The 23,482-nt window shown below is 40.7% G+C and overlaps 1 protein-coding gene across 1 annotated transcript; it reads left to right on the plus strand.

Moving 5' to 3' along the window:
- The first annotated feature begins 1,562 nt into the window (after positions 1–1,562).
- LOC109236836 lies at positions 1,563–2,123 on the plus strand. Its single transcript, XM_019403069.1, has one exon. It carries the CDS (start codon positions 1,563–1,565, stop codon positions 2,121–2,123), a length of 561 nt encoding a protein of 186 aa, XP_019258614.1.
- Positions 2,124–23,482: the final 21,359 nt, after the last annotated feature.

Below are 23,482 nucleotides of genomic sequence, written 5' to 3' on the forward strand. Positions count from 1 at the left end.
TACTACCAGGCAGCATTTGATCTCTCATAATTGCTCCTAGTCTTAGACGCCTCCAAGTTCATTTAGGCTGCCAAGCTTTCTATAACTTACGGAAACCATTAGCTCTCTTGTTTTGATGGGCTTACTCCCGAGGCCATACATATTCTTGTCACCATCTCACCCACCTTTTCTTATCCTTGCTCCTATCTACCTAACACTTTGTCACTTACCATACTTTAGCTTGCGACCTATACATATCTATTTATACTACTCGCAACCTTCCATTAACTTGCTCGCACCATAAATTTCCTTTTGTGTCTTCTCAGTTGCCTTTAAACATAAGCAGTTAGTTTTCCTGGTCGTTCTGTTACTTGCTGCATGAGTGCTTGGCTTATCTTTGTGCTCACAAATACTGGAATTTCTAGAAACTCATATGATCTCAAATATCACTTTTGATTTTTGTATATGGTAAAATCGGAGAGATCGATTTTCCGTCATTGTGATGCGTCATAAATATATTTCACAAGGTCGAGACTAAGGTCGAGGTTCACCCTCGAGGGCTATCGATGCTCGACCTCGGGGCGATGTAGACCTACGACTACAATGGAAAAGTGGGGAGTTCCCAAGGTCCATAACTAGGGCTGACAAAGTCTAGTAAGCTAAAATCAGACCCGAATCATAACTTCAACTAGTTGTCCCATCTCCATATCTTTGTAATAAATACGTTTGTACTATGTGGGGATTGCCCCTCCCATATAAAGGTGATCCTTGTCATTTTCTAAGGTTCTGTTGCTCCATACTAAAATACACAAGAACATTCTCTCTGCTCTCTAACATATTCTCTTGAGTTCATTACTCCATTTATTGCTTGCATTCATTGTGCTCTCTTTATTGTTCATCATTTATTTCTTATTATTGGCCATAAATAGCCGTCATTGATTTTATCTAATTGTAAGTCGCCCATCGATTACCCCCGATAGCTCTCAGCCGAGCTCCAGACCTGACCCCGAGGCCCTCGAATAAGCAAGCTCGAGGCCCCGACTATTACTCATTCAGTTTGGTTATCACCTTATTCTCCAACTCCTATCTCGTTTCTAAGTCTTTCACTATAGCATCAACTTCTTAAAAACTAGTATAAAAATAGATCACGCATTTTTAGAATCCCCATCAAATTTAATTGTTATTACCATTCTCACGGTTAACTGTTTGGCGCCCACCATAGGGCTAAAAATAATAGTGATTATTTTCTTGCTGGTTTTACTACACAGCGCAAGTTATCTTTCACACTTATTTTTGCCCGAGATATTCGATTTCAGGTGAAAATGCCTAACTTAGTAAACGGAGGTGAAAACAACAATCCTGAGGACCACGGAGAGAACGGTGTGAATGTTCCAGATGTTGATGTACCACCGCAAGACTTTGAGAGTACGCCGAAACCAATTCCCGAATTGACGACCTCACACAACACTCAACGCGGTAATAACGGTCCTCACATTAGCAAGGGAACACACCGAGAGATTCAGCAGGAAATCTGGAAAAATCGGACACGGGCTGAGAGAGAGATTTCTTAGCATGTCATTCATATGATCATCGGGGGGACCGACATTCCCCAAGAACCTGTGATCAAACGGATAAAGATAACCGCTGCAATAGAAGGGCCGATCCGAGACTGCTTGATTGAAGACACCCTTGATTTTAGCGAGGAAGATTTCGGGACCTTAACACAATCACAGTACGACGCACTTGCAATTTCATTTCTTTTAAATAGCATTCTAATTAGACGTGTGCTCGTGGACCCAGGCAGCTCAGCCAACGTAATCAGGTCAAAGGTAATAGAACAACTCGGGCTACTTGACCAGATCGTACCCGCCTCCCGGGTCCTCCACGGCTTCGACATGGCCGGTGAAATAACGAAAGGGGAGATCTCCCTCTCGGTTGACATGTCCGGTACAGTTCAGAACACAAAGTTCCACGTTATTGGTTGTGACATGAGGTACAACGCATTGCTTGGAAAGCGGCGTATACATAGCATGAGGGCACTGCCATCAACTCTACACCAGATGACCAAGTACCCAACAAAGGATAGTATAACAACCATATATGGAGAACAACATGCGGCAAAAGAAATGTGCGCGGTTTATTAGGAGGCACCGAATCCTATACGCTCTACCCCGGATGAGTTTGGGAGCGTACGAACACTCGAAGATGATGAAGAAGATTTCCTCGCTCCTCGAACTTTTGTTTCCCCCAAAGAGTCGGATGCAACATAATCGACAATTGAAAAACTGGAGCAAGCTGTTTTGATCGATCATCTCCCCGATCGGAAGGTATACCTGGATGCGGGATTAACCCCCTAACTCAGGAAAAAACTCATTCAATTCCTCATTAATAACATCGACTGTTTTGCTTGGTCCCACTTAGATATGACAGGTATCCGGCCGGAAATAACCACCCCCACCGATTGAGTGTTGACCCCAGGTTTAAACCGGTGAAGCAAAAACGAAGACCCCAGTCCGAGATAAAACACGCGTTCATCAAGCACGAGGTAACGAAACTCCTTAAAATAGGGTCTATTAGAGAGTTAAAGTACCCCGACTGGCTGGCCAACGTAGTAGTAGTGCCCAAAAAGGGAAATAAGTTAAGAATGTGTGTAGATTATAAAGACTTGAATAAGGCATGCCCCAAGGATTCATTCCCATTACCCAACATCGATAACCTGATCGATTCCACGGCTGGCCACGAGACCCTCACCTTTCTCGACGCCTACTCATGGTATAATAAAATACAGATGAACCATGAGGAAAGGGAAAAGACTTCGTTCATCACGAAATATGGTACATACTCTTACAATGCAATGCCCTTCGGGCTGAAAAACGCAGGGGCCACATACCAACGTCTAGTTAATAAAATGTTCGAACGTCGAATAGGCAAATGTATGGAAGTTTATATTGATGACATGCTAGTTAAGTCCCTGCGCGCAGAGGACCATTTGATTTATTTGCAGGAAACATTCGACATCCTCAGAAGTCACGACATGAAGCTTAATCCCGAGAAATGTGCCTTCACAGTGGGTTCGGGAAAATTCATAGTCTTCATGGTGTCAAACAGGGGGATCGAGATCAACCCCGATAAAATCAAGGCCATCGAAGAAATCACTGTGATAAATAATGTAGAATCAGTACAACGACTGATAGGATGGATAACAGCTCTAGGCAGGTTCATATCGAGGTCATTGGACAGAAGCCATCATTTCTTCTCTTTACACAAAAAGAAAAACAACTTTGAATGGAATCCAGAATGCCAACACGCCTTGGAAGAATTGAAGCGATATTTGACCAGCCCGCCTTTTCTCCACACGCCAAAAGAGGATGAAATGTTGTATTTGTACCTGGCCGTGTCTGAGATAGCGGTAAGCGGTGTGCTCGTTCGAGGAGAGCAAGGTGCGCAATTCCCTATCTATTATGTAATCCGAACCCTGGTGGACGCCGAGACCAGGTATCCGCACCTGGATAAATTAGATCTTGCGCTAATAAGCGCATCACGAAAATTGAAGCCTTATTTTCAGTGCCACTGTATTTGCGTTTTAACAACGTACCCTCTCCGTATCATATTGCATAAGCCCGAATTATCGGGACGATTGGCCAAATGGGCCATCGAACTCGGGGGATATGATATCGAGTATCAACCCCGAACGGCCATCAAGTCCCAAATTCCGACGAACTTCGTGGCCGACTTCTCGCCCTCCCTCGTGCTAGAGGTAGAAAAGGAACTCTTACTAAAAGCAGGCACATCTTCCGGGGTGTGGACCCTGTTCACCAACGGCGCCTCGAACGTTAGAGGATCCGGACTCGGTATAGTCCCGAAGCCACCCATGGGCGGCATGATCAAGAAATCTATAAAAACAACAAGGTTGACTAACAACGAAGCCGAGTATAAGGCTGTGATTGTAGGTCTGGAATTAGCCAAAAGCCTGGGAGCTGAGATCATCGAGGAAAAATGCGATTCGCTCCTTGTAGTAAATTAGGTAAATGGGAGCTTTAAGGTCCGAGAAGACAGGATGCAGAGATACCTGGACAAAATCTAAATCACATTGCGCCATTTCAAAGAATGGACCCTGGTCCATATACCCCGAGAGCAAACAGGAAGGTCGATGCCCTCGATAACCTGGGATCATCTGTCGAAGAGGACGACCTACTCCCCGGGGATGTTGTTCAGCTATCCAAATCAGTGGTCGAGGAAGGTCATGCCGAGATTAACTCCACTAGCCTTACATGGGACTAGAGAAATAAATATTGACTATATGAAAGATGGGAAACTACCCACGGATCCGAAAGAATCGAGGGCCCTGCGTACCAAAGCAGCCCGATTCTCGCTCGATGAAAGAGGAACTCCTTACATGAGAACCTTTGATTGCCCTCTAGCCGTATGCCTAGGGCCAGGAGATACCGATTATGTGCTCCCGGAGATCCACGAGGGAACCTGCGGAAATCACTCCGGTGCCGATTCCTTAATTCGAAAAATAATCATGCGAGGCTACTATTGGGACAACATGGAAAAAGACACTAAGGAATTCATCCCAAAGTGCAACAAATGCCAGAGGTTCGCCCCTATGATTCACCAACCGGGCGAACAACTACATTCGGTCTTGTCGCCATGGGCGTTCATGAAATAGGGAATGGTCATCGTCGGGCCCCTACCAACGGCACCGGGTAAAGCTAAATTTATTTTGTTTATGACTGACTATTTTTCAAAATGGGTGGAAGCGCAGGCCTTCGAAAAAATAATAGGAAAAGAAGTCATTGATTTCATCTGGGACCGCATCATGTGCCGATTCGGGATTCCTTCCGAGATAACATGAGATAATGGGAGGCAGTTCATTGGAAGCAAAGTAGCATAGTTCTTCGAGAATCACAAAATCAAAAGAATCCTGTCAACACCTTACCACCCATCTGCAAACGGCCAAGCCGAGTCCACAAACAAAACCATCATCCAAAACTTAAAAAAGAAGCTGGAAAGCGCTAAGGGAAGATGGAGAGAAATATTGCCTGAATGTGGGCATACCGAACAATTCCAAAATCGAGCACAGGGGAAACACCTTTCTCCCTAGTATATGGTGCTGAGGCTTTGATACCAGTGGAGGTCGGGGAACCAAGCGCCATATTCCGACATGCCACTGAGAGCTCGAACAACGAGGCCATGACTACGGCCTCGAACTATTGGATGAAAAGCAAGAAGCCACGTTGATCCGAATGGCCGCCCAAAAGCAAAGAATTGAAAGGTACTATAACAGGGGGACAAACCTCCGACATCTCAGAGTCGGAGACTTGGTCCTAAGAAAAGTAACCCTCAACACTCGTAACCCTAATGAAAGAAAGTTAAGCCAAAATTAGGAAGGATTGTACCGCGTCCTCGGAGTAATCGAAAAGGGTCCTACAAGCTCGATTCCATGGAAGGCGAACAGCTTCCAAGCAATATGAATATATCAATGCTGAAACGATACTACTGCTAGGGTGTCTGATTGAAAATTCTAAAACACCCTCGAGCATGCATTGCACTCTTTTCCTTCGAAGGAGCCGAAGGATAAGCAAGCAGTAAAATAGCGATAACAAGCTACACTGTCGGCTTCTCCCGACTAAACAAAGCAGGGGACCGTACCGCGTCCTCATCACAAGCGACTGAAACACATTAGGGCTTGAAACATCACCTGCACATTCTACACAAAAGTATGACCGTCTACTTTCTCTTTCAATTACATTCTATAATAACCGGAGTGCAGGTATCTGATCGAAACGGCCAAAGCACTCTCTAACTTGAAGACCTTAGGTTTTGAAAGCATGCGTTGCACTATTTTCCTTCGATCGAAATTTGTCCCTAGAAGGGTTTTACTGGCAAGGTTTTGAACGAGGCAACATCCACATGCTACCTAAGGAAAACTCAACAAGTATTCAAGGCTTCTTTGGCAATCAACCTCGAATACTGGGGGGCATCCCCCCGGAAGGTCATCTACTCGGAGAAGCCAAGATACGCCGAATGGGGTCTCGATAGGAGAATAATCTACTGGGGCATACGGTCAAACGAACCGTGTCCATATAGAATAACCAGGCCCCTGACAGCGAAAACATGTATACCTTTACCAAGTAATCGAAGAATACTTTCCACCAAAGCATTTCGTGCTTCAAAAGAAACTCGGTATATTAGTGAAATTGGCTCCTCTAACAAAAACGTCCCAAACAATCGGGTACTGGTGTCAACAACTCAAAACAATGCGACCCTCGGGTCGGAGATCCTAACTCGTAAGCCCTCAATGAGGCGACATCTAGATCACAAAACAGCTCCAGAGCCAAAAATGTCCCGAACAACGGGGACTGGCATCGAAAACTCAAAGCCACATGATCTCCGGGTCGGAGACTCCGGAATCGTAAGCCCTCAAATGAGGCAACACCAAGTTTGCAAGTAATGGCTCCCGAGATGAAAAATCCTCGATAACTCGGGGACTGTCGTTAACCGCCATCTCCATCGCAATGGCTCCCGAGCTGAAAAATCCTCGACAACTCGGGGACTGTCGCCAACCGCCACCTATCAAAAACCCGAGGCCATAAGACCCCGAGCGGCCAGACTAGAACTCGTAAGACCTGCATAAGGCAACAACGACATCTGTAAGACCTCAAGCAAGGCATGAACCACACTTGTACCAAGTGACAACATCTGTAAGACCTCAAGCAAGGCATGAACCACACTTGTACCAAGTGATAACATCCGTAAGACCTCAAGCAAGGCATGAACCATACTTGTACTAAGTATCCAAACTGTAAGACCTCAAAGGCATGTAAGACCTTACTAAAGGCATAAACCTGATCTCAAAGTTAAGGTTATATATCGAACTTGTAAGACCCCTATAAGTCATACCCTCGATATAGACGCCAAAATTACTTCACTCGAGACTAAAAATGGCTCCGACTAAACATAAATTACTAAGGTCACAGGGCTGTACCAGCCAAACTAACGCGACTCAGGGACGCCCGACCGTCGCTAAAAAATCACAGGCCTTCAATTACTTAGAATCTACTTCGAAAAGAACCGATAAAACAGGCTATCCTCGACATAGGTAACAGAGCTTCAACCACGTCAACTCCAAATTACAGGCTTCGAGAACTCAGCCTCCGAGCCAAACCTCCCGAGGTACTCGATCATCGCCATACAACGACTCGTAATCGAGGTTTTTATCAAACCGTCAAAGAGTCAAGCAAACACAGTCTCAAAAATCCATAACGAGGGAAAAATAAAGCCTATATTAAAGGTCGCATCGACACAAAGCGTAAGAGCCATTATCGCCAGCTCACATAAAAGGCCACATTGACCCAAAGCGTAAGAGGCATTGTCACCAGCCCTTACAAAAGGTCGCATCGACCCAACGCGTAAGAGCCTATGGACCAGCTTGAAAATTAAAAACTTGAGGGGCGAATGAGCTCGAGTTAAAACCCGGCTCGGAGACTAAGCCCAAAACAGTTAACTGAAAATGCCTGAGAGAAAAAGCATAAGAGCTCAAGTGCCAGCTTATAATCAAAGGGCGTACCGACCCGATGCGTAAGAGCCACTGCCGCTAGCACTAAAATCGAAGGTCGTACCGACCAGATGAACGAGAGCTAGGTCTAACCCGAGAATGCTCGAAGACATACCTTCGACTGTTGCGAGCCGCTCAGCTGCAGCAAAAATCCAAGGGTATAATCCTAGATCTAAAATCTCGGATCGACTGTCAAAATATCACATATTATTTTCGAAAAACAAAGGGGATACGAAGGAGTAGGAAACAAAAAGCCTTTTATACATATTGCTCGCAAAGTCATGTTTATAAGGCCTATAAAAACCCTTATAAAGAAGAAACCAAACAAAACCCTAATTTGTCATCAGGCCTACATCGTCGATGGCTCCGCCAGGGGTTGCACCTCAACGATTCTGGCTACAACTTCAGGTCCTTCAATGGCCTCTTCCCCTCTGGGGGCTCCACCTTCATTCTCATCATCTCCTAAGCCATAGCCCGATGCACCTCCGAAAGCAGACAAGGCAGCACCTTTCTTTTCTAGGTTCCTCACCCTCTCGAGATCGGTAGACAAGTTGATACCTCCCACGTGTATATCCCCAAGAGTCTGCCTTCAAGAATCCAACCGAACACGCACTACAGCTCGAGTAAATTTTATCTCGGCATCCTCAGGCACTCTCCCGGCTTAAGCATTTATCGCAACAGAATCCTCTCTATGCAAAGATATAAACGCCTTGGTTTCAGTTTTGATCCCGGATAATGTATCTACTAACTCGAAATGGAGACCTCTACACCTGTCGCTATCTGACCTCGCGTCACGAAGGTGACGCCCAACTAAGGCCACCTTTTCCTGGAGGGCATCCCTCTCAGAAGTTATCTCTCCCACACGCTGTTTGAGTTAAGAGATTTCGGAGTCTCTGGTACGGAGCTCCTCCCTTAGCAAGGCACGTTCCTTCTCAAACTGCACGAATCAGACCTAAGATGTTGAAACAATGGGACTTGGCAAACATTCAGACAGTAGCAAACGGAAACTAGGTAACCTATTCAACATGATGAGCCTTCTCGCGCTCATGACGAGTCACCTCAGCCTGATAACGTTGGCAGAATTCGAGGATTGCGGGATCAATCGGAAGCGAGGATGGCCCCACCGGCCCAAGGGTAAATGGGTAAGTATATATACTGAGAAAACCGGCTTTGAATGTCGTTATATCCTCCTCCCGAGTAGGGATCTCCACAAGCACCGCGTCCCCCTAGCGACAATCAGCTCTCACCCTTCCAACGTCTGTTATCGAGCTAATATACTGAGACACAGGCTCGCGGCGCCCCGGCTTCGAAGAAGGTCTCTTGACCTTGAAATCAGAAGTCGTTGCAAAACATCCTGGAACGCATTCCTCTACATTTGGAGGCATTACCGCTTTGCCTTTAGATGGAAGTGAAGAGGAGGAGATCACGTTTTCCTGAGGAGCGGAGGCAGAAATTTTTGCCATTCCTAAAAGATTCCGGAAAAAAAAGAAGGGAAGTCACGTTTTGAAGAAGAACAAAAGTAAAGATAGAAGGAACCTTATTAGGGGCTTGGTAGTGCAGTGAGTTGTAAAGAACGAGAAGAGAAGTATTTATAGAGTCCCCATACGCGTGATGGAGGAGGCCAGAGGACAGCGAACTGCCATAATCAACGCGAAGGCTTTCAAGGGCCGTGTATGCGACGTCTTTTGGCACCTTATGACTGTCGCCGTTACAAAAGTACCAGAGGGGCAAGAATTCAAGGTCGTTTATTATCACTTTCACTTTAAGAAACACGGGGACTATCTGTATATGGTAAAATCGGAGAGACCAATTTTCCGTCATTGTGATGCCTTATAACATATTTCACAAGGTTCGAGACTAGGATCGAGGTTCACCCTCGAGGGCTATCGATGCTCGACCTCGAGGCGATGCATACCTGCGACTATTATGGAAAAGTGGGAATTCCCAAGGCGTATAACTGTGGCTGACAAAGTCTAGTAAGCTAAAACCAGACCCGAATCATTACTTCAACTAGCTGTCCCATCTCCATATCTTTGTAATAAATGCGTTTGTACTATATGGGGACTCCCCCTCCTACATAAAGGGGATCCTTGTCATTTTATAAGGTCCTGTTGCTCCATACTAAAATACATAAGAACATTCTCTCTGCTCTCTAACATATTCCCTTGAGTTCATTGCTCCATTTATTGCTTGCATTCATTGTGCTCTCTTTATTGTTCATCATCTATTGCTTATTATTGGCCATAATGAGTCGTCATTGGTTTTATTCAAACTGTATGTCGCCCATCGATTACCCTCGACAGCTCTCAGCCTAGCTCCAGACCCGACCCTGAGGCCCTCGAATAAGCAAGCTCGATGCCCCGACTATTAATCATTCGGTTTGGTTATCACCTTATTCTCCAACTCCTATCTCGTTTCTAAGTCATTCATATAGCATCAACTGCTTAACAACTAGCATTAAAATAGGTCACTTATTTTTAGAATCCCGTAATAAAATTTAATTGTTATTACCATTTTTCGGAAAATTTGTTTTACTTCCCGTTCATTAGCCATGATAGGTGCCACTTTTTAATGGAGGGCATACAATGTTGTTGTGAGACTGTTGTTACGAGATCATTTTCTCATTAGGTCACTGCACTTAGGTTGAAGACTTCTTCCTTATTTCCTCAGCTAGTCATTCATTGTAGTACTTTGGGGAGCCCCTCTAACTCTTGTAAAGCTGTGAGCTTATTACATTGTATACCCGAGTAAATTTTTGTTGTTCTTACTTACGTATAATTATCCTTAGTTACTTACATCCGCGCCAGTATGCTCGTATGGTTGCTTCTGAACTTAAATTTTGACTATCTCCCAGTGGTACCTTTGTCTTTCCGTAACACTTATACGGTATCTTTAACTATGCCAAATCGTATCTGAATATTTCTACAAGACTGAATTTACTATGTTCGGGTTCTATATGTTTAGCTTGCACAATTTGTTGATATCTTTGTATCCTCTTGTCTAGCAATAACTACGCTCTTCCTGGATCAACTACTAACTACTCGTTGGTCCATTCTCATATCTATATTTCGCATAATCTCTTCTGGGATATGTCCTTTGTCATAGCTTACCTCTCGCACTGGCTCCTGATGTATCAAGTGTTCATTTGCACTTATTTATCAATAACAACTATTGCTGGAACCCTTACAGCGTATCCATAGTTTCGTGCCTGCATAATGTTCTGGAATCGTATCATATCTGTAGTATCTGAATAAATGCAATCTCATTCCTTTCGCCTTTCTACCACATTCTTCCTTTACTATTCCATAGTTACCTTAACCACATAACTCCGACTTAATACCACATTACACCATATTCCCCTCTTTAGGGGAGTACTAAGATTTAGTGCTATGACGATCTACCTATATATATTTTACCTCTTCATCTTTGGCGTCTTTTCACATCATCAATGACCCTTACTCGCCTTACGGTAACCCTTGTGTACTAGGGATAACTAAATTCCTTATGCACAAGGATGACACCTAGTGTAACTGGAATACTTAGTCGTTTAAGCTTAACTCTGCTCACAGTACTTCCTTTAGGGAAACGTATTCCTGATTGAACTTTAAAGTCCATTGTTATGTTGTTTATTCTATTATTTCTAGAACGTGATTTATGAAATTCTCACGAGGATGATTATTATCAAATCCTTCGGTGCCTAATTCATGTTCAGCTTATCGTGTTCACTAGCCCATGCTGATTTCTATTACTCAGGGGTATATATTTTCCTTTCGGTAATCACATTCGATTCACTAACTCATTTCTCGAAGTGAAGGTATGACTTTATGGCTTAGACATTTTTATTGTCTCAAGGCCTATTACCTCTTGTCTTTTTCTTCACTTGACTATAGACTCTATCGTGTCATATTTTGATTTATCGTTATCACCCATTTATCACATCTTACTCATAATTCGTCGTTTACTCTCTTCTTATTCTCCGACTAATATTTCGATCTATCACTTTATTCTGAAAACTTCAAGAAAATGTTCTTTCACATTTAGCTCCACTTGGTTCATCTCACTGCCTCTTCGGGACGCCTAACATTCTCCTTCTTCTTTACTAGGGGCTGGAGTCATACTAAGGTAAATATTTCTCCCTTCTAGGATTCCACTGCCTATCTGCTGAAATTTCTGAATATTCTAGTATTCATATCTTACTGTACTATTCTAGAGTTCACTATCTGGGTGTCTCACAATGAGATTTATTACCACATTTGCGCTATCTTCGGAAATGCTAACTAATGATAACAATCCATCCACCAATTTGGGTGACTCTAACCCCAGCTGAATCATGATATCCCATTCTTTTCTTAAACTATATTTGTTAGCTCCAATAGGGCATAACTGAGATGGGTGTCGCCAATTTTATATAACTCTTTTACTGTTGAAAGTAACTCAGAATGCTTGTATTTCTTTGTCTGAATTGTAAATACAAATAATCTTCACTAATTGGTTATCTCGTACCCTTATTCACCTTATTATACCTTCTGATTCTCTTATTGCTTTTTACCATATGGGTGGATAGATATTCTTGCATTAGGGCTCCTCATCAAGAAGTTTACACATCTTAGTACTCACATGATCTGCTAAAGACCTAACATTTACTCATCATAAGCATGATGCAAGATCGAGTTCCTCTGACTCAACATTTCCACAGCCACATTCAATCTCTTACCATCTGTCTTAGTGGTTGTAGGTATCATTGTATTACGAATAAAGAATTTAGGAGTTTGAATTTTACAACTAGGCTCTACCACACGATCTAGAGTAAGAAGAAAGAGTGACAGTCCTAAATGCCAGTAGCCTCCTGCTTAGAAGTGTGGTGCACAACACACCCATAAACAAGACTCTGCTAGACACGGCTTGTAGACTCCCTAGGACAGAACTGCTCTGCTACCACTTTTGTTACGACCCAAACCGCAGGGCCGCGACGGGCATCCGGTACCTTACTCAACCGAGTACCAACGAAACATATCTTTCTTATCATACCATTATGGATAAATGGGACAAAAGGGGCATCATGAGATAACAAGAATAAAACAAAAGGAAATACATGACATAAGACGACCCAACATGTAATACAAACTTATACATATGACATATGGGCCTATGGGACCAAAATGATCACTCGTACACTGAGCATAGGCCGACAAGGCCATACAATCTTTCATATACATGACATCTGTGTACAAGCCTCTAAGAGTACATAAACGTCATAAAGACTAGGACAGGGCCTCGCCATACCAATAAATACATGACCAAAGCATACTGACCAAATAAGTAACTCCGAAGCAAGTGGAGTGTACCAACAACTTCCGCTGAGCTGATAGCCTACTAGAAGGACTCTCAACCTATCTATCGGGACCTGCGGGCATGAAACACAACGTCCGCTGAGTTGATAAATGTGGATTTTAACCACTTATTAGTACCTTATTTCTTTAGTTTTAGTTCGAAAGTAGTGCTTTTTGTTTCTAATCTAAGGAAATTGTGTGAATTGCAGGCATGTTGGATGTTTGGAGCTCAATGAAGAAATCTTACTCAAAAAGTAGTATTCCAGCTCAACAAGGCAAAAAGGAGAATTGCTAGTAGAAGTGAGGTCCACAGAAGTAATTATACGGCCGCAAATGATTATGCGGTCCACGGAAATAGAAGTGCGGTCACAAAAGAAGCCCTGAAGCCTCTAGGGAGTTTTATACAAGCGAAGTACGCACACCAAATTATGCTACCGCAAAAGCAGGTTGCACTGAAAAAGTTTGGCATGTTCTGAGGAGCGCAAAAAACAACACGAAGTTGATGCTCGCTGGCAAAAGATAGTATCGTTTAATTGTTATCTCCACATGGATTGGATTTAAATAATGTTCAACTATTTCTGGCTTAACGCTATTCAGGATGATTAATAACTAAAATTAACTATGAAAACTAAAGAAATTAATAATCGATCACAGAAATACAAGAGTTGAGAAACAACACAATAATCAATTGCAGAAATAAGGATCGTGATAGGACAGGTGCCAGATAGCTGTTCGGGATCTAAATCTAGTTCAATTAACACTAATGTTCTAAAGATTCTCGCAAATTCAGTTGATGTTTAGTTCAATCATCTATCCAAGACTCCTCTCTCAATTAAATCTTAACTCTACGAAACAAATTAATATAATCCACTGTAAAAATATGCAAGAACATGTTAATGGACCAGTCTTTAAGAAAACGTCTCTCGAATATTCTCCTATCTTGAATTAATCAAAATTTTAACAATCTCTTTTGATTACATAAAAGAATCACTAAATTAAACCAAACAAGATAATGCAAGGATAATCGGCCAAAATATTCCTGTTTCGATTAAATAATTTGGTGAAAAAACTTGCGATCAATTCAAAGCTCCATAAATGAATACATGCAATGCATTAGAGTTAAAATCCAAAAACATCAATTAAAACACCATATAGGTCAAACACTAAAGTAAACTACTCCATAATCATGGAAAAAGTCATCACAAATAAAGTTGAAGAATAAGAAAACATGAATTCAATAAAAACTCGGGTGTTGAGTTGGGGAAAGAATGATGAATCCTTGTGCTTTGAGTGTCCAATGCTCTTCCAATCTTCCATAGGTCAAAAGTCCTCCAAAAATCATAGTTTTTATGTATTTATACCATATAAGAACAGGACCAGACGAAACTACCCTTTCCAAGCCGAAGTGTGACAATTGGAACGCGAAAATACACTAGCGTGGTGTGCCATGCATCGCCCGTGCGTCACATTAGTGAGGATCTTCAGAGACTTGATTTATTTACTCTGGAAGAATTCTGCACTAGCACCCCGTGCCTCACGGTGCGCTCAGTGGCGTGGTAGCGCACTTTTTCCAGAGTGGGATTGTTTTTATCACTTTTCGATATCTACTCAGACTTCAAAACTCCAAATCATCCATTTTAGCTCCAAACTTGTTTCTCCATTTGAAATTTCACGACTCAATCCTCCCTTTATGAGATGTCATAACGACACCTAGTCTCTAGGACTACGTAAGCCTAACATTGTGGAAATAACCAAAATGAAAGCAAAACCTTAACGACTAACAGCAACAGACATTTAAATATCAGGTAAAAAAATGCCGGTCGGCATTGTACAAAAACCAACTCTCGAAAATACACAGAATTTTCCCCAAGACCTCAAACATCATAAGTCACAAGCTTATGAGAATTTGTCTAATTGTTTCTAAACATCAATAACTAGAAAAAGTAAAGGAGGAACAACATAAAAGGGATAGAGGGAGACTTCGAGGTCTGCGGACGCGGGCAGATATACCTTGAAGTCTCCGGAGCAGGAACGAGTACGCAACTAATAGCGGGGCTGGTAGGAAGTACCTGGACCTGCATATGAAACATGTGCAGAAGAGTAGCATGAGTACACTACAACAGTACCCAGTAAGTGCCAAGCCTAACCTCGATCAAGTAGTGACGAGGTCAGATCAGGGCCCTACTGGTATATTTAAATTCAACAAGGCAGAATAAAAATATAACAGTGTAAGAGATTTAACAAAGGGGAAATCATAGATGAATAATAGTACAATACACAGGGATAAAACAACAGGCGATCTCCCGAGATACCGTCTCGTAGTCCCAAAAGTAAATATGTAAGGAGATCTCCCAAGATACCGCCTCGTAGTCTCAAAAGTAAATGCGCAAGGGGATCTCCCGCGATACCGTCCCGTTGTCCCAAAGTAAATCTGATGGGGGATCTCCTGGGATACTGTCCGGTAATCCCAAAGTAAATACGCAGCTCAAAACAATGGAAATAACATGTACAATAAGAAAATCCTACAGTTTAGACTAAGTACACATCAAGGAAGAACATGAAATCCACTAGGCATGCTGCACAGAGTTCACATAAGCATTTACGACAAGTAGACATGCGAGTTTAGGCTACCAGGGTATCTACACATGCTAGTACAAGTCAATTAAGATGAAATAAGTTATTACTCATTAAAAATATTGTTTTACAGCAAATAACTCGTGTACGCACTCGTCACCGCACGTACATGGCGATCACATTCACATCAGTACCAAATCCTAAGGGGAGTTGCCCCACATAAGGTTAGGCAAGCCACTTACCTCGAACCAAGCTCAATCAATCGGTAACAATGCCTTTTCCATGATTTTCCGACTCTGAATGGCCCAAATCTAGCTAAAAGCACTTACATACCATAAATACAACTATAAGAAACTAATCTAATTAATGAAATCAAAGCTTAAGCAGGAAACTAGAAAATCGCCCCAAAAAGTTGACATGGGCCCATGTCTCGGAGTCGGGTAAAAGTCATATAATATGAACACCCATTCACTCACGAGTTCACTCGTACCAAAATTATCCAAATCCGATGTCAAAATCCCAATCAAAACTCAAAAACTTAGTTGCAGAACGTCTCCCATTTTTTCAAAATTATTCAACCCAAATCCGAAATTAAAGGATGCAATTAATGATATATTAGTGGGATATAACCAAAAATAAGTGTAGAATCATTACCCAATTGGTGTCTTAGAAAATCCCTCAAAATCTCGTCCAAATCTGAGCTCTATATCTCAAGTTTTCATAAAAATGGACAAATCCGTGAACGTGGAAAAACCCTCGTGTTCGCGAAGCACAAATCCGCTTCAACCTAAAAACACTCATCATGAATGCAATGACCTGGTCGTGAATGTGAAGCTTGCTAAGTTTGCACCTACGCGAACGCGTAGGCGAAGAGGCCTGGAGGCTTAGTCGACCACTTCCTCTATGCAAACGCGGCACCTCCATCGCGAATGCATTGACCAACTACCTTAGTGCTTCGCGAACGCGAAGCACAAATTCCCACCTGCCTCCAGTTCCTCTTCGCGAACGCGGGACTCCCCTCGCGAACGCGAAGAAGGAAACCAGGACTGGAGAACATCAGAAAATCTGCAATTTTTCACAAGTCCAAAATGATCCGTTAACCATCCGAAATCAACCCGAGGCCCCCTAGACCTCAACCAAACCTACCTACAAGTCTTAAAACACCATAGGAACTTAGTCGAGCCCTCAAAAAACATCAAACACCAACAAAAAACACGAATCACCCTCCAATCCAAAGTTATATATATATATATATATATATATATATATATATATATATATATATATATGACCTTTGAAACTTCAAACTTCTACAATCGATGCCGGAACATATCAAACCACGTCCGATTGACCTCAAATTTTTCACACAAGTCATATTCAACTTTATGGGCCTACTCAAACTTCCGAAATCGGAATCTGACCCCTATATCACAAAGTCCTCTTTTGGCCAAACTTCCCAAAAATTCAACTTTCGCCGTTTCAAGCCTAATTCAGCTACAGACCTCCAAAATACAATCCAGACGCGCTCCTAAGTCAAAAATCCAATGGAGCTAACGGAACCAACGAAACTCCATTCCGGAGTCGTCTTCACACAATCCCAATTACAGTCAAAATCCTAAGACTTAAGCTTCTGTTTTAGGGACTAAGTGTCCCAAATCACTCTGAAACCACAAATAAAACCTCCTGACGAGAAAAAGATATGGGGAAAGCAGTAAATAGAAGATTGGGGCTATTATTCTCAAAACGACCGGCCAGGTCGTTACACGAAATCACATCCTACGCAGCATAACACAAGTAGTAAGTACAAAGTACTAGGAATTACGCTCAAATAAAATCAAAGTTTAGCAACTAGAGTGCAAAATGTAGTTAAAAATGTGAGATCCTAACCTATCATCAACACCCCACACTAGGACCATTGCACGTCCTCGAACAATCAAACTACACTTTATATAGAGATGACTTGTTTCAAGAAACTCTCCTAACTCATCCTACCAAGAATAATTAAAGCAAACTAAGCACGAGAAAATAATGACTACACCTCCTTAAGTTCTTTAATACATATACATTAACAAATTAAACCCCACACATATGTTGAACCAAATCCAACGTTCACAACCTAATAGCACCAAGCTCTCAGTTTCGTTAGGCACAAATAAGATGAGAACTACCACTAGCAAGGAATCAATTTTTTTCCTAATACACACACAAAATCTTTTTTCTTTTCTTTTCAAAGTTCTGATTTTTTTCCCTCAAGCAGCATCATTTTTTTCTTTCTTTCAATTCCTTACAGGTGGCTATGACAAAATTTCAAACAGTGCACCTTTCTCCATTTTTCTTAGTTCCACTCAAAACTCAATCATACCCTTACTTAGATTGTAACAAGCTCATAGCAAATACAAGTACTTAAGAGATGTAAATGGTTCAAGAAGATAGTCAATTCAACAAAACAGGGCAAAGCTTGTAGTTTGGTTGCCAAAAATAGGATAATTACAAGCTCAAAGGAGCTAACTAGGATATAAACTAATTTGGTGGGTAAACGTATATATCTTGCTCAGCAAAGAAATGTATCTATCACTTGCTAGAGTGAACAAAACTGTTATTTCGCTTTGCAAACACATAAGGCAAGTTCTAGATGTCAACTAACATACACAAAATATTAACAAAACCTCACACACACATTGCATATTATTCACTTAGGATTGGATGTATCCCGACTCTCTATTCAAAGCAGTTAAGCATAGTCAAAATCAAATAATTTTAGGCACTTATACAAGAGTCAAGAACTAAGCCCACACGTTGTCGCGCCCCCTTTTTCTCGTGAAATCGGGTTTCAACATTTTGACAACTCCTTTTGAGAGGGTAAGGAAAAGGAATTGGTTAGAGTTGCCACCTAACGCATAAAGGTGCGTTAGGGCACCTAGAGCAGATAACTCATATCATACAAGTTTACATCACCAGAGATCGGGTAAGGGCTCGAAATTATCTTGAGGGGTAGGTTTTAGGCACCCCTCGAGGTCCACAACAGTGGGTTCTATTCGAACTTAATTTATGAATTAGTATAATAAAGAAGCTTAGAGAATTACTTAATGGGGGGTCCTAAATTTTTTTGTCTAAAGGATCACCCCGTGAAACATAAATAATACTTCGTAACTCCCTCGAGATGGAGTGTTACTCATATTATTCAGCGGGCACAGACGATCATCTCCTGCTACCCGATTACTATCTTTAAGTTCTTACTCAAAGCGCTCTAGTTGATTCTAGTGCATTTCCTATGAGTGCACTACCCGTCCCTTACCTATGGTCCTAGAGGCATTAGGACTTTTACTTGGGGTGGTTCTAGACTAAGCCTGGGTTGCTCAAAATTGTAAAATACTAGGCGACAAACAAAACAGTCAGGACATTTCACATAAAACAGATATGGGCTCATATTGACCTCCACACATAAACAGCAAATGCACGCAACTGATTTGCAGGTTTTATTGATCTCCGAATCCTATAGAAATGATATCTATGTGAGAAGACAAGCGAGCAGTGATATACAGAACCAGTTTCATTAATGCGAGTGTTAAGGCCTATTATTTTGCCTACTAATTTTATTTAGGACGATATTTGGGCGTTTCATGCAGTGACGAATAACAGTAAATCACAGTTACAAATCCAGAATTGTGATTTTAGTCCTATAGGCATATTGTCTAGGTGATTGGCAGTGGCGATTGTATTCAGAACCAATTAGTAGAATACTATTGGCATCATATCTAATGTCGAACTAGTCTTTAACCCTATAGGCATGATTTCTAGATTCATATTGATTTTAGCTTCATAGACATGTTTCACAACCTTGTATTCCCCTTTAATCCTATTAGCATTCTTTCTAATTACTGCACCGACTTAAATCCTATAGGCATGATCTCTAGGTTTGAAATTAATTTTAATCCTATAGGCATGATATTTATTACTGAACTGATTTAAATCATATAGGCATGATATCTATCAAGCAGCACAAGGGAAAAACTTGTACACATTCCCAGCAAACAATTGAATCAAACATTAGGTCCTATAGGCATGATTGCTAACACCTATTGATGCGTCCTATAGGCAGGATTTCTAATGTACATGCATATAAAACTCATATAGGTTTAAGCAGAATTGACATCACCAATGAAAGTCCTATAGGCAGGGTTTCTAAACAACATTGTAGAACTTAACAGTTTTGACAAATGAGCAGAATTAATAGCATAGATGAATCCCTATTGGCGGGATTTCTACCCAGTTTAACAAAAGGAAATAAGAAATCCCCCCGATTCTACTAAATACCCTAGAATCTGTTTATTACAAAGTTATTACAGACCAGATAATGAATGAATTGCATAATGGTAATGAAAATACACTATAGGGATCCTTCATTAGGCTTAAATAACCATGGGAACCAGGCCTTCAAAACAATCAACTTCGAAAGCTTATTTCATAGGTACACCTTAGCCAAATATGAGTGATTCACCCATAGCACATATAGAACCAGGTTTCCAGTGTGTCAAAGTTCCCAAGGGCCTTAGGGACCTAGGGCATTGCTCACGCTAGAACCACATACTGAGAAATGATTCAAAGAGATTAGGAACCAGTTCCAGTGTGTCAGAGTTCACGAGAGTCTCACATAGACCCTGAGCAGTGCTCACACTAGGGTGGTTGAGGATAGAACCTAAAGGAGTAAGATTGGGAGTTTTAAAAAGAGTAACAACATATAAAAAAAGGCAGGGATAGATTTAAAACAGTTTGGATTTCTCAGAAGGAGACTACCAGAGCAAAATTTTGAAACACAAAACATGTAGGCACAATGGCATTAGGAAAACAAACAAGAGTGGCAAAGTACACAGTTTCAAACAGGTTAAGTCCAAAAAGACCTGATTACACTAAATGTGCATGCTAACATTTAGGACGGCCTTGTTTAATCACAAAAACATTTAGGCAAAGTGCTAAGGCAAACAGTTAGATTATCATATGAATCAAAAAGGATACAATACCTCTTAGCAGGGCACATGAATTAGGTTACAAGACAAGCCTACAAGGTTAGGATTAATGAATTAATTTCATGCTAGTAATACTCTAAGGATACTAAGTTCTGAACAAGTTCAGGACTAGCAAATAGTATGCATGAGACAAGTTAAAGCAATAAGTTATCCTTTAAGACGATTCATATTATACAAAGATAACCAATCTCAGTATCAACTACAGGACTACGGGAGAATCATATAGACAGGCAGAATCATGCTCAGAATGTACTTTAAACATGCTGGATTGTACACATAGTTCAAGGATATATAGTGATGAAATGACAAAGGATAGTCACTCACCAGTTAAGCAAACAAACCAGTGTAATACCACAAAGTCGAGAGTCCAGAATATTTGGCCTTGGCTTTCAGGCGGCCAAGACCAGTAGTAAACAAGAGAGAGCAGAAAGATTATAGAAATAAGCCCTAGATTTCTTAGTGAGAATATTGAGAGTTCGAGTCTGTCTAAAGGGGAAATGGGAGAAAGTTTAAATAGCACCGAACTAGGCATATAAATATGGCAATAATCAATCAAGAAAATATCTAATAGTTAATTAAGGGAAGAAAACTCAGAACTTTATTTTAGGTAATCAAGAATTAACAGTACGTAAACGCGTAGTCACATCAATCAAAATAGGTATGGGAATAAAAGATTCTTAGGTAATAATTAAGGCAAGACTCATAGATAGACAGAACTAGCAGGGAAATAAAGAATCAAAACCCTAATTTTTAGGGAAAGTAAAATAGTCAAAAATAACCAAAGGAGTAACACAGATGCACATAGATACATGAGAACATTGAAGAGAAATTACTCAGAATTAAGGAATCATAACAGATTAGAAAATATATGAGCCCTAAATCTGGGTGAGTATAATCACAATAGCATGCACATAGACATGTATACAGAACATTAAAGTAGATATTCAACCAAATATAGAACTAGAACAGATCTTAAAAGATTTGAGCCGTAATTTTAGGGAAAATGAGATTGGTCAAAAAACTTTGACGAAAATCACTAAAAATGCGCATAGACGGATATCAAAGAAAGTACATAACAAAGAACAGAACCATAACAGATCTTTGAAAAGATCTGGGCCCTAATTTCGGGGCGAGTAAATTAGGCAGAAAACTTTTGACGAAAAATCACAAAAACATTCATAGATAGACATGCGGAAACATAAATAAGAATTTTTAACAAAAATGAGAACAAAATCTTAACAGATCTTAAAAGGTCTAAACCCTAGCTTTAGGGTAAATAAAGAATAAAGAAAATCTCAGAGATTCGTGTCATAAAGAGACGAAGAATGAACATAGATGGAAAGAAGCAAAGATCTGAACCAGATTTGGTTCACAATAGGACAGATCTGCTGGCCAGTTTAGGAAAGCAATTATGTAACCTCATAAATGGTTAGCCAGTAGCGAGACAAGATGAATAAGGTAAGAAGATAATTGATGGATTCCATGTCATGGTTGGAATCGAAGGGGAAATGGGGTGAAGGCGCTAGGGTTTGTAAAGGAAAGGAGAAGATTCGAGAGAGTATAGAGGCGGCTGGCTGACTCAAAATGGTCTCTAGGGTTAGGGGTAGGGATATAAGGAGAAGTGCAGGGAATATTGTGAGTCGTTGATCATTTTTTATCAAAGGTTGAGATTAGGTCGGGTTCTCGGCTGGGTTAGGAAATAAGGGGGTTTGGATTGGGCTTAAAGATTGGGCCAGGTGTCTGGGTTGGTATTTTAGGTGATTGGGCTAGGTAATTTGGGCTGGTTTGGGTAGTTTTAGGTCCAAAATTGGGGGTTTAGGGGGCTATATTTTAAATACCAAATTTAAGCAATAAATAATTTATATAAAATAATTAAAAAATAAAAAAAATAACACTTGTGCATGGAAATGACTTAAAATATTTACTTAACATTATAAGAATATAAAAAGTCATTTTTCTGTATAAAAATGTAATTACACATGCATATGGGCTATTATTGTAAAATGTGCAATTTAGCCTTGTAAAATGCAAATGTAATTATAAAAATGCACCAAAAATATCTAGACATCGTGTTGGCATAAAAGATGAATTTAGATGATTGAATCATCATAAAAATGATTTTTGATGCAATTAATGATTATTTATACAATAAAATATGGGAATAAATTGATTAAAAAATCTTTAAAAATTACGGAAAAATTAGGAAAAATACTTGATGATGCTTACACACTATATTGAAAGTATATATGCGTGTTTGAAATATACGAGGGAAAAATTGAGTATCAACACACGTCACGACTAAGGCACTCACCGCTCAAGGCACAATAAAGTCGAGAAAATTGCCTCCACTTAGCAAAACAACACTAGACTCCATTGTTACTAAAAAAATCTAACTACACCTGATTCAGCAAAATCCCTTGAAAAAAAACTGCAGCACAAAAATATCAAGGGGGATTTATTAGACTACTTAAAGAAAATAAAAGGCATATATTTTTTTGTTGACTGTAATTCCTCAAGAAACTGTCTCGGAGATCCATCGGCGGAAAATTCTAATATTTTTTATTAAAGAATGATGAAAAACACACAAAGATAAGAAGAACATATACAAATAGTTACATTCCCCACCCCACACTTTAAACTGTGGCATGTCCCAAAGACACACAAGTAAAAAGCAAGAGGTAAAGGAAAATCTCCTTCTTTTTTTTTTGACAACTTATGAACTCAACCCCTAATTCTGAATCCAATCCTCATTTATGCTCCTTGAAATTCTTTATATATCTCACTAGGCCAAATTGATTTGAGGATATCTATAAGACCCTCTCTTTTCTTCCATGCTTGGCCTTATTTTGAGCGATGAATTGTTCTTTCAGGATGATCCACAACTCTTTCTGTCACGACCCAATTTCCCCTCCGTTGGGTTTCGTGATGGCACCTAGTCTTATGGACTAGTTAAGCCTAATAATTGCGGAATAACAACAATAAATAATAACATCTAATATTCTTCTTAAATAAAT

This window comes from Nicotiana attenuata, unplaced genomic scaffold (assembly GCF_001879085.1).
Source record: "Nicotiana attenuata strain UT unplaced genomic scaffold, NIATTr2, whole genome shotgun sequence".
NCBI lineage: Eukaryota > Viridiplantae > Streptophyta > Magnoliopsida > Solanales > Solanaceae > Nicotiana > Nicotiana attenuata.